Source organism: Cheilinus undulatus, linkage group 11 (assembly GCF_018320785.1).
Source record: "Cheilinus undulatus linkage group 11, ASM1832078v1, whole genome shotgun sequence".
NCBI classification, from domain to species: domain Eukaryota; kingdom Metazoa; phylum Chordata; class Actinopteri; order Labriformes; family Labridae; genus Cheilinus; species Cheilinus undulatus.
In genome coordinates this window covers 40,709,476-40,728,929 of record NC_054875.1, presented here as the reverse complement: position 1 = coordinate 40,728,929, position 19,454 = coordinate 40,709,476, and the positions used below count along the sequence as shown (strand labels likewise).

Here is a 19,454-nt window from a genome sequence, read left to right as displayed (position 1 = left end):
CAGGTGAGTCAGCCGTGCACCCTCGGCTGTGTTAACCAGTTCAACAAGACTTGTCCGGTTAAACACCTGAACCACCCTTTCAAGTTGTCTCCCCTCATTTGCCAGAGGCTTCATCCAAACCAATTCCTGATTATTCATCAGAGCGTGATGAGAAGAATTAATTAGGCCGAAAGCAGCACATCATCAAGAGCCGGAAGACTTTTTTTCATCCATGGTTTACTGCCGATACAAGCCACCACTAATCAAGACCTGATTTCTATTCAGCGCTCATATTCACCACCGAGATTTGTTGAATAAAGGAAGCACAGCCAGCAGACAGGTCAAAGTGTGGGCATAAATATACCTAAAAACAGACATGCCTTCATGACTCAAATACACATCCTGTGATGTACTCATGAAACCAATACAAGCATGAGTAACATTGCTTAATGAAGAACACAAGAGAGGATACCACGTGGGAATACATCTCTTTGGTGTACGGTTCAACAGCTCTTAACCCCGTGCTGCTCCATATGAGAGCACCATGATGGACAGACCTCATTCTCAGTGTCAGTGAGTTGCCTCTGATTAACATAAGAATCCTCAACGTGCCTCTGCTGAGCTTGCTTTAACCTCCATCCGCATTCTCCTGCCCGAATGTCTTTCAACATCCAATTTTACATGTGCAGCCGTGCCCTCCATCTCCATCTATATCAAAGGAAGTGCTCCCCGCAGCTCCCCTCTTCCTTAACGCCCGCATTGCTTCCCACCAAACCCCGGTCCCCATGTGGGATGTGTCTGTGCTCAAGCACAAAGCGAACCACACACAGCCAATTCCAATTTAGATGATGCAATTCTTGGGTAATGTGTATCCTGAATACACTGCATAGCAGATTGCCTATCTCTATAATTTGACCCCGCAGAGCCCTGTAGCAGTCTATTGGTCTCCCGGTACATGCGAGTGATAATGTGAATGATGGAGCCTGGTGAGTGTAATATACAGCCTGGTGAGTATCGATGTAAATCTAGAGCTGGAATTTAAATAGGACATTAACTTACGGTAAAGAATCAGCTGACCAGAACCGCTTCTGGTCTTAGAACCACAACAGCTTTTGTTACTGTTTTGGATTATGACTGATCCTGATATTTCTTCTTTTTTTAAGATTTATTTTTTGGGCTTTTAATGCCTTCATTACATTGGACTCTGGACAGACACAAAAACACATGCAGATGTGTAGGGGGCCTCTGTGGGAGCATCTGTATGTCTAAACTAGCACAGACAGAGCAACATGTGAGTCTAAACCCATGGGAGGATGTTCTGGGGTGAACAAATTTACAGATTTCATTTCACCAGTCTGTGAATCTGTGTCCAGCAGGACAGTGAGCCTGTGACTTTATAGCCCTGAATTCTTGCTTGCTTGCTGAATTGATAGCTTATAAAAAACATAGATATTAGACATAGATTTTTGTTAAAAGTCATATTAGTCTCAGTTTATTTTTTTCTGTTAATGTGTAGAATATGGCATATATTATTTTATCTGTGCACTGCTTTAACAATGCAAACAGATGTTTGAAATCTTGTTGAAATGAACTGATAATTTGTAGCAATCATTGGCCATTACTGATGGAAATGAAATGAAATTATGGCAATTATATCACCAGCTAAAACTCTTCTCTCCCAACCCACCTCTACTACACTACATACTGCATTGTCAAAGTCAGCATTGAGCCTTTCTATGTTGTTCATTACCTGTATGTATCACTGAATCATGAAAACATCCCCAAAATCAAGCTAAAAATGAAGTTATAAGGCTTCTTTTGATATTTTCGTCTTAAAATAACTATAACCTACTGAGAGACATTGACCATTAAAAGGGATGCACAATATCATCAGCAAGATATTGATATTGGTATAAGCAGATATTAGCTTGAAAAGTGAACAGCAGAAAATTTCTGCAGACATTTACAAAAAATTCTTGAGGAATCATACCGTCAGCAGATAATTATGATTTGATCAGGAAATAGATGTTAAAAATCTCTTTTTTTTAATATAGGTTGAGTGTTTCAACATGTTTAGTTTCCTTCATGGATTATGTAATGTTTACTTGTCTATTGTCATTTGTTCATGTTTTCAACCTATTCATTTTAGAGAAAATAAATGAAAGGAAACTTCAAGAATTGATTTGTCCTGCATCCTCTGGCGTCACCTCAGCCCTTTCAAGTTCAGGCAACACCTCCTGATCAGCTAGAGAACTTGACATATACCCTTATTAAACTATATTTAAATATCAATATCAGAATTGTTATTGATATCGGCTGAAAGTAATTTATAAATATCAGCATATATGCAAAAATCATACATTGTGCATCCCTGATAAGCACTGATGTATGAAAAGAAACTTAAAAAAATTGAAATACACACTTTACCCAACATAGCCGCTAAGTCCTTATTTGTTTAAATAAGTAAATATCACAAATTAAGTGATGTCTAAATCATGCCAAGACTAACCAGGCCTGACCACTGATGCACCATCACATTCTACAATGGCACAAACACTTTACCACAGGGCTTCTCAACTCAGCACCCGCCTTCAACTCTTAAATGAGGAGCTCCAACCTAAATTTTGTAATATATTTCAACTAATCAAATATATTTGATGAAAATGTTCCATGTGAAAAAAGCATTTTTTCAAAGAGTTTTGTAGATACATTTTTTGCCAGGCATACATTTACAACCCACTCTTGGATCCTGACCCACCAGTAGAGATCTACCAGTGTCAGCGCAATGTAAACATACCCATACCAACTTTAGTCACTTTTATGGCTTATTTTGGTTAGATTTGACTCTTTTATACTCTGCTATTGCTATTAAAATGATTGTTGAGACACTGTGCACTGCACTTGTGCATGAGCAACTGTATCATGCTGAAGGCCAACTCTTCCATCTGTGCCAGAGCCCAGCACTGTGCCTAGCCAACAAAATGGACTTAAGGGGGTCAAGCATGCTTGAGCATGGTGAGGATTGCCTGGTGAGAATGCGGCTTAAGACTCTGCAGTCAGGGATTTCAGAGCACTATAACACCATGAGATGCAGCTTCAGATTTAATAGTTTTTGATAGTATAGCTTTTCTGATTTTAAGACTCTTTATGCATGAATGGGGCTCTATCAATACACTTGCCTTGCACTGCTTTAGTTTAGAATTGGTGAAAGGTGTCTTTTGGTCCTGTTTGGCCCAGACTGGAACTGGTTTTACTGTAGCTTAAATAAAAAAAAACACAGAATATTGATTGCTGGCTAGAAGCTTTCTGCTGAGGTGAACATCTGCTGCCCTCCACAATCAATCACTGCCTCCATTGGTGCCACCCAGAAGTCCACACCCCATGCAGTACATTAACTCCATAACTCTTGTATGATAGTACCAGCTTTCACTCTAGACTGAGAATGAGAACACTTCACAAAATATAGATTGGTTTGTTTGATCTAACATCACCCAGTGAAATTTTAGCACTTCACACCCAATACACACAATCACAGCGTGTGAGTGCTTCCACGCTCCGCGAGGCTCACAGCTGTAGTGCTATTGTTTCCACTGTATATGCATTCTCTTCACCTTGGCATCTGCTTACTCCCCCACCCTCTTAACCCCTTCTTCCTCCGTCAATCCCTCAGCAAAAGCCGGCCACAGGCAGAAGTATCCGCCAACACTATCCCTCCTGCTTTGCCATGCATGCTCCAGCAAAGCCCAGGAAACAGCAGCATATACAGCAGTTGTCTGCAGAGAGAGGGATGTGATGGGGGGGGGGTATGGGATTGAATGGGGAAGCGGGAGATGGAGGGCAAGGGAGGGGGGAATTCTTTGGGAAGGGAGCCAATCCAATTACAGGCAGCGGTGCAGCCCTGGTTTCTTTGGCGGCACTAAATTCACATTTCAACGGTCTCTTCCTCTCTCTCCCTCCTCGTTTCCTTCTATCTCTACTTTTTCTTCATACTTTTTTTTCGTATTTTTTCTCATCATGACTCCCACCCCCTAACCACGCATCCCCAGTCACAACACCACCCCCTCCTTCCCCCAGCTGTCTGTCTCCCTTGGTTGCATTGGAGACATAAAGGTATAGAAGCGTATCATCAGCGAAAGCATCTTGTCACCCTATAGCTGTGTCATGCTCTGATCTGACGGCAGCCTGCAGCATCCCAGTCTGAGTCTCACACAGCACTGTAGGAGCTTATCAGCCTTCTGCAGGGGAGCTGCAGCCGGGGCTCATCAGGTCACCCAATCCCACTGCCCTACCTGTGACACCTGAGGGAGTGAAAGGATAACACTCTCAAGGTAAACACATGCATATTTCAGACTCACTGAAGCACACTTTAAATAACTGTGGGAAAAGCTTTCTTCTGTCATACAGTGTAATTGATTCATTACCTGTTAAAATAGTAACCTTATCTTTTTGTCATGCTGGTGAAGACTGGGACAATAAGATGCTAATTGTGGTCATTTTTCCCCCTGGAAAGTCCTTGCTTGCAGGATCATTTGCCTGCATGCAAATCAAGCATGGGCCTTGTCCAAAAATGTACCTGCATGCAAATTTCTGCACAGTGGCGGCTGCTCCTGGCCTTACCATGTGATTTCAAACAAATGGGGTTCAGGTAAAGTCCAGAAAACTTCACTTTTTGAAGCTCTGTTGCACAAAACGACTGGCTGAGAATTTTAATTCCGAGCAAGTGTTTTATTTCTTGTGTACTTAATAACTGCCTGTCACGTACCTTCAAAAACACAGCACTGAGGCATATTGATTGTTATTTTAGAGTACTAATTTAATAAATAAACCTGCTGAGTGTCTCATCAGAGAAAAGGGATGATAACCAAATAGCACAAATAAACCCAAACAGATGCTATTAAAGTGCGCTGTGTAACATGTAGCTTTTGGGCATTTTATAAGTTAGAAATTGATGTTGGCGATTGTTCATATTTACAGTTTCTTAAGTTTTGACAATGAGTTGGAAATTGTTTCTTTACTTTCAGAGTTGAGAAGCTCCAGTCACCCATGTGAAGTCAGCCAGAAAGCTGGTCTGACACCTCAAAGCCTACACTGGCACTGACCACAGCAGCTGGCAAAAGCATCCTGGGTCTTGGGCAGAAGGCGTATTTTTCTGATTTTCTTAACATTAAAACATCACTCATTTTGTCACAAGAACTCTGTAATTACAAGTGTTGTATTCAAGCTTGGTTAATTTTTCATGGATCAGACTTTCAGAGAGTTTTAGGTCAGATATTTGAGTTTTTGACTGTTAATATGTACAGTTTTACGGCTATTAACAGATCAGACATTGGATATTTACACTACAATGGAATTTAAAAGTTCTAGCAACAAAAGCAATGATGCTTTTATGGTTAGAATATAACAGATAAATACACTTTCTGCCCAAGATTGGGATGCCTTAGTTGGGTGCTGTGCCGAATGCAGATATATTTTTGTTATTTTCCTTACCATCAAACATAACGCCTGAGATCCTTTAGTGGTCTGAGTCACTGCAGGTCAGGAGGTGTCCCTGATGGACTTGCTTGCTTATTTCACCTGGCTGAGCCTGGAGCTTGTCAACTCCAAAAACAACAGGGAAAAAAATTCAATGTGATGTCAATGTTTGTTAAGCTGTAAATCTTAGTACTATAATTGGCAGTGTGTCTCGATTTGCACGCCACACTGTTGCTCCAGTTGTCCTTGATACTTCTCAGAAGACTTCTTGGGCGTACTGGTTTAAAACTGGTGCCATTAAAAAATTAGAAACATGTACTGATTTTCAACAAAATCCAACAAGACAGAAGGCTAAAAGATGGAAACTACACCAGGCTCACAATTTTGTTTTTTTATAACTGAGAGAGAGAGTGGAAAACAACTGGACTTTGTTGAAACACGCCCACAAGGAGACGTATTTGGCATGCCTAGATGTGATGATACACCTGCTCCACAATCCCTGATTAAAGTAAGCTCTCTTTAAATAGTTTGTCCATGTGCATATCAAACAAGATAACACAGGAGATGCATCACACATTGATATTAGAAATCACAGTTTCTTTGCTGTTATTTGTTGATTGTAGTTGACAGTGCTGCGTAAACATGTTTGAATGTGTCTGTCCCCATGCAACCAAATGATGTGATGCTTTGTTAAAGCGCCACAATAAAGTGTGTGCACTAAACTGTGTAAATAAGCCAAAAGGCACAGCTCTAATGCTCACCTTATTGATTTGTTGGCCAATCACCACATATACACACTTGCATGCAGAGATGATGAGCCATTATGCAGTTATTTGGGGAATACACCCCTTTCCATGCAAACTGAACTTATTGCATTAAGCAACTTGTGATGAGGTTGGTAACAGCACGGTGTACATAGTGGCTGAGAAGCACGTTGCAGTTTTTATGAAGCACAAACTTTCCAGAGATAAGGAAACAATTTCACCTCTTTCTGGCTTTGACATAAATGATGTGTAAATAAGGTCGGAAAATATTGCGTTGACATTGCTGTTACTAAGCCATATCATACAGTATGTATCATTTGTTACCTTTACCCTTCATAAAAAAAGTGCTGATTTTTCTTCTACTAAGATGTGGATCATTTTCTGTGGTTGAGCGCCCTACAGGGTTTTCCTGCTCTGGCCACTGGACCATGGCGCCCATTCTGTAGGTGCCCTCTTGTATTCCGATGCCCTCCTCCCCCATGTTAGCGTTACTGTAGTTATAGTCATGCCCCTTTGAGAAGCCAGCCTAAGTACACAGCAGCACGCAAGGCTACTTTGCATGGACAGAAGGCAGACAGCAGCTCCAGACAAGAGTGTGTAAGGAAGCAGTGAGATAAAAACAATATGCAAGCAACAGCAGCACAGAAGGGAAAAAACACTCTTTTCTGTCTCTTCTCATTTAACCAAGTAGGAAAAGATGCTAAATTATTAAACAGCTCAAACAGGGGATTACATGGGATGAATATTCTCTCTACCACAGCTTGATTGGTGTATTGATTTAATTATGAATAGAAGGAGACCAAAATAGCCCAGGCAGACGCCATTTGTGTTGCAACGCCAGCCTTGAAATAACAAAGAGTGTGCCAAAAGAGGTATCAGATTGGTTTTAGCAACTCTTTTTCCTTTTTCAATATCTTTCACTGAGCCTTGTGCAGCTGTTAGTAGGGGGAGGGATGTCTATATGAGCCAGTTATGGCTCCGTGACGCACTCCTGCTGTCACTCCAACAGGCAGCCCCATACAAGGAGGAGCCAAGTGAATACTGACAAATCCTTCGACCAGCTGTCCAAATGCAGTCTAGACTGCACTGTCAATATGTAAGACAAACTAGTGGGACAGAAATGCACCCACAAGGGCAGGAACTAACCATCATTTTTGTTATTATTCTGCCATTTTTCAAGCAATCAATAAGTCATTTATAGATTCAAGAAAGTTGTGGAAGTGCTTATTGCAATTTCCAGAGTCCAGAGTGACATATTTACATGACTTTTAGTTTAAAACAGATAAGGAAACAAAGATGTTCCTTGCTAAATAACAAGATAATGTTGAAGATGCTAGAAACAGTCAAAGGCAGATACTGCCTACATGAAAACACTTCATTTAGGTTGTAACAGTTGCCATACAATCACAGCACTCAATAAAGTGTAACGACTGCTCTACAATAAACTCCATTTACAGAGTCTATTTGATAATGTTAGAATTTCTAGCCATAAGAATGTCTGAAATTGTAACACCAAAACCTACCAGGGTTCAAATTTCCCCACCAAAACACTTTAAAAGTTGTTCTCATTTCTTGTGTACTTCAGAACTGACAAAGCTTCAATTTCACTTTTTCCAAATCTGCATCATGAGTTGATTTCAGAAACATGATCCTCATTAACTGAAGTAAATTGACAGAAAATGGGTTTCATTTTCAGACTCATACCACCAAATTGTGCCAGACCGAAGCCACTGAAGTGTTACATTCTACTTATGAACTGAAACTCAACAAAAGAGGAGGCGCTCCTCCAGGGGAAGTTATTGACCAAAAAATGATGAGATCTACGTCTGCAACAAAACCACAGCATAAAAAATGAAATCTTGTCTGGAGGTTGTTTAAGGCAAGGGTGTCCAGACTAAGGCCTATCAAGCCTGTGGTCTGTTTTTATTCTGCCTGAAGCACATTCCAGAGTTTAAAAGGAAAAATGGTATTGTAAGCCTTAGTTTCCACTCCAGGTGCTGTGTAAATTCTGTAAAGAAATATTTTGACAAGAAGAATTCGTTAACATCGGTGTTTACCGTACATAGATAATATTCAGGTATGCCTCCCAGCTATATTTTACCACTACTTTTTCCTTTTTTTTCAAATCCATATCTAATTATTATCTATGCACAACAGAGGCATCCACTTAGACACAAATCCTATGTACAAGCAGCTCAAATTCCCACTTTGATTGCAGAGTATTTGGTGAAATATTTCAAGTGACAAGAGACAGTTGAACATCTATGCAATATACTGCTAATGGATATTTTGAAAGAGCTAAGGCATACAAAAAAATTAAACTACAAAATGAGGCAGGCATGACCCACCCTGGCTAAATTGAGACAACAACATGGTAAACAATGGTCAACATATCCATCCATCCACTTCCATTTGCCAATCTGGGCCGGGACAGTGGCAGAAGGTAAAGCAAGTCAACCCAGACCTCGTCAGATGAGACATGTAATCCCTCCAGTGAGTCTTGGGTCTAACCAGGGTTCTCCTCCCAGTTGGATGGCCTGGAAGACCTTCACTTGGAGGCATTCAAGAGGCATCCAAATCAAATGCCTGAACCAACTCAACTGGCTCATTTTGACGTGAAGGATCAGCAGCTCTACTTTGAGCTCCGTCCAGATGTCCAAGCCTAAACACCATCAAGAGGAATCCCATTTTGACCGCTTGAACTTCTGATCTTATTCAGAAGTTCATGACCATAGGTAAGTGTTGCAACAAAGATTAACCACTAAATTGAGAGCTTTGCCTTCCGACTCAGCTCCCTCTTCACCACAACAGTCCGTGGCAGTACTGCCAACGAAAGGATTACGGCAGCAAATAACACACTAATTTGTTACTTTATCTACTCCGTCTTGAGGTCATCTTCCCTCCTTGTTGCATTTAGCATCCTTCCCATCTAATCTAGAGCTGGATCCAGTCATAGCCAGGGCCAACTATATAATCTGGCAACCCAAGAACAAGTGGCCCTCTATAGTCATTAAGCATATTCAGTCATTGAGCTTTAGACTGATTTCACTGACTTAAATACACTAAAGTTGAGGTATATCAGCCCAGTCATCCTTATATTCTTCTGTATGTTAATCTCAGTGGATAAAGTTTGGACACCCCTGGTTTAAAACTTCCTCAGGCTCTAAAAATTACTGAAAAAAATCAGCGGCATATATCCAATCCCAGAGGCATATATCTTCTATCAGACAATAAGAGACGCTGAAAGGCAATCAGCAAAACTTTTGATTGACAATCTCAGTACAAGCCAAACCCAGAGCATATCACCTGCTGTCCTCGATATTCAACCCTGTCAGCGAGAAACCTCATCTTACACCTTTTCCCTGTAGATGGGGTGCAAAATATATCATTATTATCTGGCCAGCAGCCCATAACCCCTCTGTGGCGTCTGTATTCTCAGACCAAGGCTAGGAGGTTTAGCGCTGTGGCCTGCTCTGTCTTTTGCCTCTCAGTGGGCCACAGGCAGAAAGGTGCCTATTAAAATTAATGGGCCTTTGCAGGTTATTCAACACTGCGACACTGGAGCTCGCTTAACAAGGAACTGGTAATGACCACTACAGTGAGCCGACCATCACACATTAGCCCTCTCAGACGCTTTGACAGCAAGCATTAAATATTAAGGAGATAAGTTCCTCGTGACCATGATCCATCTGAATGGAAATAGGACCGCTTCACGATGTCTGTGCCCCGTGGACCACTGGACAGCCTGAGAACGTCTTACGATGATATAGAGTGCAGATCGCTTACAATGCTGAGCGGGAGGAGGAGAAGATATGTACTCACCTTCTTCAGACGTCCGCTCTTTGTGCCTACAAAGGCAACACAGTAGCCGTTGTAGACATAGGAGGTGACAGAAGTCATGCGGTCCCGAGTCTCGGTGTAGAGCGTGTGACCGGTCACCAGCTGAGACCCACCGAGGGGCTGATTGATGTCCAGACCGCAGAAATTGTCATCAATGGGCACCGGCTATGGACAGAAAGGACAACAGAGGTTACAGAAAAAAGTTTGAAACTAAAACAAAGAAAAGACTTCAATAAAAGAAAAGGTGATCATGACTTTGAGACAAATGTGTCACATTAAACATAGAAACCCTTGACATGAAATGTAACGCGCAAGGAGGGAGCGACAAAAATAGAACTAACTTAGGGAATAAGATATTAGGAGAGCGGGGAGGCATTATAGAAAAGACAGCTCAGTAAGGAGGAAAGATGAAGGTGACAGACTGAGACAGAGGCAGAGAGCGATGGTCAAAGTTGCAGTGTCAGAGAGCGTCTGAAAGGAGGGGTGAGGGAGGTGAAACTGAGAGAGACAGAGACGGGAAGAGGGAGGTCAGAGCGAGGTGGAGGTGTGCGGACGAGTCTCTCAGCCAGACAAACGTTTGCCTTTCTGTTCCACTTGGCAGACATGTTTCAGCTCTGCCTGACTGAGCTCCACCTTGCTCTCACCGTGGCTCATTACCCCGGCCTATCATCACACCTCTGCAGGAAGACACAGACCGCATGATAACTATGAGAGCAGGCAAAACACTGCTGGATGAGCATGCAACCTTAAAATATGCATGTGAGCGAAGAAACTGCAATTAACTGCCGTTACCCATTCATTACAAAACATTAGCATAAACTCTTGTTAAGTATGACTGCAGTTTTGAGGCATATTTGCTGTTTACCTTGCTTTGAATATTCAGAAAACATCTTTTTGACCGACTCAAGAAAAAAAAGGAACAATTCAAGTGATTAGAAACTTTTTTTGTCAATCATTACTTTGACAGCATCGGCACTTTACAAGGAAGCTTAAAGCATTTCTGGAAGATAAGGTGTAGGAAATGTTCAGATTGATCATTAAAAAGTTGGAGGATGAGCTATTTGGCTGGAAACACTTCACATTAGAGGCTGGGAAGAATATTGATACATCTGCAATTGACTTCCTGGAAGATAACAAGTCATAGCCGGGGGCTGTGGGTGACCTGGGAAAGGCATGGCAGGAGCCTCCATTGAAGGCAAGGCAAGGCAAGTTTATTTGTATAGCACATTTCAGCAACAAGGCAATTCGAAGTGCTTCACACAATCTAACTGACCATCTAAAGTGCCATTAAAAATACTATAAATGCTATGATAAAGTGCCTGGTCCAGGTAACTGGGCTGTGGTGCAACAACCAGGTAGTAGCTTTCTATGTTGCATATTTCCTTTTTCAGTGTCTTTAAATTGGGATGTTCAGCTTTTGAGTCTGACAGAATTAAGAAAGGACAACATAGCTTCACAAAGCTGACAGATCGGCCAGATTCCATGTCTGTCATATGGTGCATCCATCTTCCAAAGCTTCAGGCCTTTAAGTTTGTGTGAGTCCAGGATTTCCTGGACCAATCAGTGTCATTTGAGGAGAATGAGGCAGTTGTTACTGGCATGGTTTAGCTGAACTACAAGCCTGCGAACAAAGGCAGCCATTGAAGAGATTAGCTTGGATGTAGCTGTGGCAGTAGTTTTATCAGAACTGGGCAACACTGAAAGTTTTTTACCGGTGCAAAAATGTTTTTGTTTTTCTCTCAACCGGCTTCGGCAAGAGTTCAACTTAACAACTGGCTCCACTGGTAGTCGAAATGTGAATTCCTGTTACATAGTTTAACCCTGGGGGAGATCCTTGTTTTTTTGCAGGGCTTGCATACTGCATGACTCCAGTCCAACTCCTGACTTCCGGGTGTTTGCAACTTTGCAACTTTTCAGTCTAACTGGCAATGGAGTTTCTCAACCGTTCATGCTGGTTTTATTTAAAATATGCAATACAGCGTGTGTAGCTTGGATTCCAATAGGGCTGCATGATAATGGCAAAAATCAAAATCAGAATTATTTCAATTAATATTGAGATCATGAACAAGTTTTCTTTGACCCTGGGTTGCTAACAGTGTTTATTGTCTTTTTCTGGGATGAATGTGACAGCCTCTGTTATGGATTTTTGTCTTAAGGGGCTGGCTGGAGATGTAGTTCCACTGAAGGGGGTGTTTGAAAACTATCTTTATTGTGGCCCAAGCTACAAGTATGAATAAAATGAAATTGTTAAAAAAAAAAAATGAAGCTAAGCTTAAGTTCATGCAGTTCAAAAAAGTCATACACCCAGTTGATCCTTATTACTGCCACCCGGCTTCCACAGCCAATTACAGCCTTTTCTCTCAACACAGCAGTCTATTTAAATAAGAAGTCCTCACTAATCCCTGCTTGCGTTAATGCTGATGCACAACACTGCTGCTGGTGGCAAAGCTCCACCTCCTCCACCCAACTTCCTCCTTTATAGCATAAAGCTTGTTGCATCCCCAAATTCAGATTCATGCTACTATTAATTAATTGCTTCTGAACAAATTTGATTGTATTAAATATGTATTTTCACAAATGTATCTATCTGTATGGGGTCAAAGCATGCTGCTTGACTAACCTAGGGAGCATATTTTGAGCAGAGCTTTCCCCACCAAGTAAAACTGTATATTCATTTTGCAATAAAATGGTTAAATATATAAAGAGAGTGTTCCTGACAGATTAAATATATTCGCTGTGTTCCCTGAGGAGCAGCCATAACAGTGTGAGAAATTATGCAAGTTATTTTGCATTCTGTTATTTTATTGCCTTACTCTTCAAAACCATGGTTCAATGGCTGCCTTTCCATCATTTTCTTTATTTCCCTCCTTTCAAACAAACTGAAGTAGGTGCTGTTGCTCCCTCTGCTCCTCACTTAATTAGAGTGAGAGTAGTATTGGTGGGAGGAGCTTACTTTACAGTACTTTAAAGGAAGTGGAAAACAAGTGCAACACACCATCTAGCATCGTAATAATTGTATCTCAGTTGTCTTGTTTTCATGATTGTGGGAGCTAAAATTCTAACTGAAGCTGAAACACAATAAAATTTAGCTAAATATTGACATCAAACCATGTGATGTCTGTAAAAACTGCCCTCACAGTCTTTGCAGACAGACTGCTTCCCTAGCATCAATTCACATTTTCACAAGGAGTCCTTGACATTATACTGTCATACTGTTTTTTGAGCACATCCTTACCTTCAAGTAAAGACTTAGCTCTACCCTCTACTCTTATCTCAAATCAAATAAGAGTTGCTGAGATACAAAACAGTGATCCAGCATTGAAGGAGGTCAGCTGACAGTGTGTGAGTGGCAGTGGCCTAGAAGTGCCATGTGGATTAAAGCAAGATGGGCAGGCAGGCTGAACCCTAGCACCACTTCCATGCATTTATGCTATAGTCTCCTACTCAAAAACTGAATTTCATTCTCCTTCTGAATGTATAACCACTTCTCTTTACCCTCAACTCATTAATTCTCTTTCCGTCACTCCAGCTCTCACTCTTCTGTCTCCTCTCGGTCTTCGTCCCTGTCAGGATGCTACGTTGAGTGACATTTCCCGCTCTGAAAGGCATTTCAGCTTCTCCCTGCACACTACGCACCATGGCTGTAAAACCTTTCAGTACTACTGTACGCAGATTTTCATGAGCAGAGTAAGAGCAATAATGCTGACAGGGAATAATCGCCCCGGCTCTTACAGTCACGCCCCCCACTTTATGGCATTTCCTTTTCTTTCCTTTGACCAAAATAGCTCTGGATGCTAAGGGGCACTCCACTGCGGCATCTAAACCAGGAAAAGAGCTTACATTATTATTCTCGCTCATGGTTACAGAATCAAATGTACCATATATAACTGCCTTTAAACATGTGCTGATTAGACATGGACACACACAATGGTCCAGAAGGCAGCCTGGAGAAACAGCCTTGAGTTCCAGACAGTGGCTTATCAATAGCTACTCTCTTAAATGCATGCAGCTATTTCCACGTCTGGTCTGTTTGGCCCCAAAGCATTTGGTTCTGATTACATCTAGATTGTTTCGATGATGCGTGCTAAGCAGACTTGGCAGCCAAATCAAATCCCCCTGGTCCCCATGCATTTGAGTTTTCGTCTTCACCTAGTCGCAGATTAGTTTGGGTTTTTTTTGCCCTTGCCTTATCACAAATCTCACAAGAAGTGAAGAAATGTAGATTTGCCATGTCTCAGCTTGTTTCATGTGACGCGAATTACATTGGTTATCTTTAGCAGAGCTTTGGTGGGACAAAAATAACCCTGTGTGATTAAGCCTTATCGAATAACTCACAATACAGTAGGATATTTAATCTATGCTGTAAAGACTGTTTTCAGCTGCAGACTATATAATCTTGTTAAACAATGGGCTCAATTTTTCCATTTGGAGTTGAATTTGAATGAAGGATGAAGTGGGTGTGACAGGATATCAGCTCTCAGAGATCACCTCCCAGGGTACATCAGTGTTATCAATACTAGCACCCCTTTGCTCTCACGACTGGTTAATTAGTCGTCAGGGCATGGGCGCAAAAAAGCAAGACAGGATGGTAGTCGGAAAAGAGAATCCCGTCACGGCTCTCTCTCCTCCTCGGGAGTGACTACAGAGACGGTGTGAATCTCCAGATGGCAGAAGGCTGGACGGCTGGGTGATAAATCTTTGATTGGCTGCTGTGTCTGAATCCCCTGGCTCAGCTTCAGATCCGTTCCCAGCCTTAGCCTTAGCCTGCATGTTAACGTACACACGGTAAAAGGTCTGCAGGAAGGGAATGACAACTGAAGGTGTAATTAAGGTTCTCCTCTTTGAGTTCACTCGCTACCTGCTGTTGAAAACAGAGCGGAGGAAAAACACTAGGAATGCATGTGTAATTTACTCAGAAAACCAAGCAAAATACAATTAAACAAATAAAATTCCCCTTTCATTCACTTCATATCTAAAAATCCCTTACACACAGATTTGGGAACAAATGTATTCAAGAGAAATGTACACCCCTCAAAGCAGCCACCATGCTTGGATGAGGATTTAACAGCAGGCAGACAGCGTAAGCATGCTTGACATATCTGGTTGTTTAATGTAATTTGTATGGGCTGTAAGAGTTCCTCATCCATCATCCATCTGCATAATCCATATTATTCTATGGATTTATTGGCTGCTCAATGAGTGTGAGGACAAAGTCTTAAGGGCTGTCGTTTACATCTTCTTATCTCTGTGGCTGTGCATACAAAGCTCACATCCTTGGAGTACAGTATGAAAGAGATCAAAACGCTGGCAGTGCATGTCTAAAAATGGGGTGGAAAGTTCCATTTTTGCCCATTTTCCTCTTGCATTGCAGAGTGGAATTTGACAATTATTACTATTTTAATTCAATATTTTATCTTCAGTGTTGGACCTAAGACAGCTGAGTTTGTTTGGCTAAGATTACAGCCACAGCACCAATTAAGCTGCAGGATAACCTCACTAACATCGAGCCACTGACCGTCGAGAACACAAGCTGATACCTGCAGGACCGACACAGACATGGTGGGAGTGAGTGAAGAAAAGGCAAAACAGCATTTTACACAAAGTAAACAGGAATATTTATTCTTTATAGCCCTATTCTGAGTTGAAGTCTGTGGAAAAACCTCTGTAAAAGTGTTTTTAAAGACTGCCATGGCTCTTACAAGCACAACTTAAATGCAACCCTCATTTCACTTCAACTGTACAGGGATTTAGCAACGATAGCCTGCATTTATTTTACAGTGATGATGCATTTTCCACTGATCCACTGGTAACAGGTGGTCAAAAGTATGGGGGCTTATCTCAGATCAAATGTGTCAAACCAATCATGTGGGGGAACATTTGTCCATCTAAAAAAAGGTAATGAATTTGATAATACATTAGCTACTGCAACCCCCAAATTACACATATTCTGGAGAGCAAATCACCCCTTTTTTAGTTTATCTTTGTAATTCCAAAGCGCAGGTCATCTGTCTGCCAGCAGAACCGATCTGTTGTAATATTGGCAGAAAGTTTCACACCTGCCAATACCAATATTCAGTTAAAATCTAATACCGTGCAAATAATATTGCACACACCTAGTCACAATGGGTGGCAAAAACCACGCGTGCTTACAGATTTGGTTGGTCCCCCTGACAAACCAAGAGGATGGGCCCTTCCTGGTTGAGTTTCTGAGAGTATCAATACATGCATGTTCAATCAGTAGCATTGGTGCTAGCGACAAGTTACTTCATTTTGGGCCATTTTTGCCACTTTACATCAATTTTTGCCACATTTTAATTACCTCTAATCACTTTTTTACCACACTTTTTACCACTCTCTTCACCTGTTTTTGTAACTGTTCACCCATTTTGCTACCTTCAATATACCATTTCCCCAATTTTTCCACCCATTATTGCAACTTTTTCATCCAATTTTACCACCTGTACTTCTAATTTTTCCCACTTTTGCCCCTCTTAAACTTTTCCACCCTCTTTCTTTGCCCCTTTTGCCACTTTCTGCCTATCGTTGCCTCTTTTGGCCCCTTTTTGCCACTCTTTTGTACCATTTTTGCCCAGTTCAATCACATTTTTCTACTTGTCATGCTCAATTTTAACAATTCTGATCCATTTTTGTCCCTTGTAACTCCTTTTCAACATTTTTTTCCTGCCAGTTAATGCCACTTCAAACCTAATTTTGCAACTTTCTGCCTGTTTTTTGCCTATATCAACCCATTTTCACCACTTCAAACTATTTTTTTTAGTTATAACCAATTCCTGCTACTTTTAAAATCACATTTATGACTTTTTCCAACCATTTTTGCCATTTTAAACTATTTCTTATCTGTTTTAAGAACCAGGGGTTATATCTCTAAGAAGGCTATATACTATACTATATACTATGGCATAAATAAATAAAAATTTTGTGTTACTTTGATAAGAGTGGTTGTTTATCAGTTAAAAAATAATGATAACATGATGAGCCTTCTTGAGTTGAGTCCCCTAAGCAACCACCTAACCTGATGGTACAATTGTAAATTTTACCGATATATGATTGCTGATATATGACATATACTGCCAATATGCAAGCTGTATATATCAGCAGAAAATTTCATGTCTACCTATATTTAACTTTCTAAAATATTATCTTTTTATACCAGTATACAACAAATAATCATGAGCAGATCAGAAGCTCACAGAGGTAATAAAATGGCCAAAGAAAGGTTAGTTTTGGAAGTGGAAAACCACAGGATATTACATAAAACAACAAGTCTTTCCTGGAGAGAATAAACCTCGCTTGATCTTGTGATCTCTGGCAGGGCTTCAGAAAAGGACCCAGTGGGTAGGGGTGCACATATGCTGCACTTATGGGCACAGACTATGTGAAATTGAAAGATTTCAGCGACTTGTTAGTTAAAGCTTTATTTCTCTAGAGCTAGCACTGTCAGCTGATGAAACTTGTTGGCTTGTATGAAATTCCTACCAAATGTTAGACTTTCTCAGAATTTGTGACACTCTCCTTTATTGCATAATACCAAATGTTTGCGTGAGCTGTGGCCTTTTCATAACTAACAGTAATTTATTGAGTGGCTGAATGTTAACATTAGCTGTTAATGACTCTCCATAATGGGATATCTACAATTTTACCTGAAACAGAAAAAAAGTCAGTGCCACTCTGTCTTCTTCAGCATTTCGGATGATGATCAATCTGAAGCTGCAACAATTTGTCAGAGTCCTTACATTCAAGAGGACCTGCAGCCTTGAGCACAGCGGTAACATAATAGCAACTGAACCTACCAGCTTGTGCTTGATTCACAATTAATACTGTCAATGCCTGGCATCTTCCACAGTACAGTGGGATGATTGGAAATTCCTCTGAGGAAGCTGAAAACTGTTTTTATAGGTTAACAGGCTCCCATGGACAGAGAAGCCCCAAACCTCCGGACAGCCATCACCTTGTGCCACCATTTTTCCAACCTCCATCCTTTCCCTTCCCCTGCCGTCTCAGTAGAGCTAATAAAACCCAACATCGTTAGTTCGAGATAATGTCTCCCTTCTCCTGACAATCACCTCTGACATTGTGCTAATGGGGAATTTACTTGTTTTAATAAGAGTGGTCAATTTAGAGACCTGAGGGGATTAGCAACAACGGAATCTGATTAGAGGTTCTCATCATCATGAGAGGAGAGATATCATTAAACTGCTGAAATACATTAAGACCTACAGAACAGCTCTGTTCACATGCCTCGTCTTCATACATGCACTCACACACTGTAAGTGACTAGTCATTCTTAGCTAGTCATTAATTCTTAATATTCTTAAATTCCTATTAGCAATTACAGAATGAAAGCACAGAGGACTGTAGCCTCCTGGGAATGAGGGGAAAATCAAGAAACGTAATTCTACTTGACAACATGTAACAGATACATGGCCCTGTATTATGGGATAATTGGGGATTTCAGAGGGAAAAGACTGCTGTGTGTGATCTATGCTAGAATCAGAATCAGAGTAAACACCCCCATGACTGCTTTTTCTCGCTTCACTCTAAAAGGGGCGAGTTTGTTTGTTTGTATTATGCTGGAGGAGAATTTGATCACTTTGATGGTTGCCAAGAAAAATAAATCATCCCCAATTTGTGAAGATCTCTCATTGAAATACACTTGAAAGGGGGTGTTGTCTAATATCAGAACAGCAGAGCGAATTTGGCATAATAACATGTAGTGTGAGAATAATGTGATAAGAGAGGGCCGCTTTTGATTGCAAGGCAGTCAAAGGCTTTTCTTTATGGCTGCTGTGTTTATTTTATGTTACAGCATCCGCCCTAAGACTTAAACAGCTTTGTCTTTGAGGCTCATTAAGAAGCTTTGGTTGTTCTCTGACTGGTAAATGTCTTAGATTAAAGAATGGAACAAGATTTAAATCAGGAGGCAGCAACCAGTGGCCAGGGGGCATATGCAGTTTGTCTCTTTAGTCAATGCATCAATGTTCAATACAATTAAACGGTCAATATAATGAAAAATATTGACAAAATCTAAGCTGCTATGCTACATAGACTGTTGACATGTCCAACATCCCACAGATGCTGTTAAGGAAGGGAAAAGCTTTTAAATAATTGGTGCCAAATAAGTGGTGGAATTAGTGAATTTATTTGAGATTCAGGAGATACATGTCACGAAATGCGAGAATATCAGTTCTTGAATATTCCTGCTCTTCATTGGTAATTTCTTATGAAGATGACTCGTTGATATTTCCTCCACTCATATGTCCTGAACCTTGAGCACTTTTCCAATTTTTATTAGTTTGATCCCATATCTTTAAAAATGACTCAGTAAGTTTCAATTAGTTTTCTTTGTTTCATGCAACATCTGTTTTGTAATTTCCATGT

At 40.8% G+C, this 19,454-nt stretch overlaps 1 protein-coding gene across 1 annotated transcript in view; it reads right to left on the bottom strand.

The window, feature by feature from the left end:
• The window catches only part of plxna2 (plexin A2), a 360,814-nt gene that overhangs the window by 292,636 nt on the left and 48,724 nt on the right, over positions 1-19,454 (bottom strand). The window contains exon 3 of the mRNA XM_041799400.1: positions 10,038-10,220. Coding sequence (XP_041655334.1) covers positions 10,038-10,220 — 183 coding nt within the window. The remainder of the gene's footprint in view (positions 1-10,037; positions 10,221-19,454) is intronic.